The 629-nt window shown below is 56.8% G+C and overlaps 1 protein-coding gene across 1 annotated transcript in view; it reads right to left on the bottom strand.

Moving 5' to 3' along the window:
• SUPT16H (suppressor of Ty 16 homolog (S. cerevisiae)) overlaps positions 1 to 629 on the bottom strand; it is a gene marked incomplete at its 5' end in the record, with an annotated part of 9006 nt that overhangs the window by 5073 nt on the left and 3304 nt on the right. Inside the window, 2 exons of the mRNA XM_010574296.1 lie at positions 40 to 130; positions 241 to 413. Coding sequence (XP_010572598.1) covers positions 40 to 130; positions 241 to 413 — 264 coding nt within the window. The remainder of the gene's footprint in view (positions 1 to 39; positions 131 to 240; positions 414 to 629) is intronic.

The raw sequence follows: 629 nt of genomic DNA, 5'->3' as shown, positions 1-629 counted from the left end.
GCCCCCCCCCCCGCCTCCCCCCCCCCTCCTCATCCTCACCCCAAATTCTTGGTGATCTTGCTCAACAACTCCGGCTTCTGCTTCTTCACCACGTCCATCACGGCGCCGTAGACGTCGCAAAGTTTGGTTCCTGCGAGACCGAGATGTCACCAACCGCGTCAATATCGACATTTTTTTTTCGGGGGGGTGTCTTGAGGAGGTCCGGGCCCCCCCAAAAAAACTTCCGAGGCTGGTCCTCACCGTGACGCATCTCCTTCAACATCTCGTCCTGGAGCTGAAGAAGGAAGGCGTAGTGATCCTGCATCTCCTGAGGTGGATCCACCATCAAGGTCCTCACCAAGTTGGAGCAGTAGGACTTGTAACGGATGCCCATGGCGCACGTGATGGCCCCGAAGTGCATGTGGTTCTTGTCGCTACGGGGACGACGGCGAAATTTTGGGGGGGAAACAGCAGAATTTGGTGGATGACGACATCAAGTTCCCCCTCGCCGCGGAAAATTTGGACTTGGGGATCGTCCCGCCCCGCCGCGTTGGGGTTTTTTATTTTTTTAGGATGATTTAACCAACCTGGCTTTTTTTTTTTTCAAGGGGTGGGAATTGCGCACGTGTCCCCGCCCCCACCCCCCCCCC

Source organism: Haliaeetus leucocephalus, unplaced genomic scaffold (genome assembly GCF_000737465.1).
Source record: "Haliaeetus leucocephalus isolate CR32 unplaced genomic scaffold, Haliaeetus_leucocephalus-4.0 Scaffold423, whole genome shotgun sequence".
In the NCBI taxonomy this organism is placed as follows: domain Eukaryota; kingdom Metazoa; phylum Chordata; class Aves; order Accipitriformes; family Accipitridae; genus Haliaeetus; species Haliaeetus leucocephalus.
This window is presented reverse-complemented; position numbering and strand designations above follow the sequence as displayed.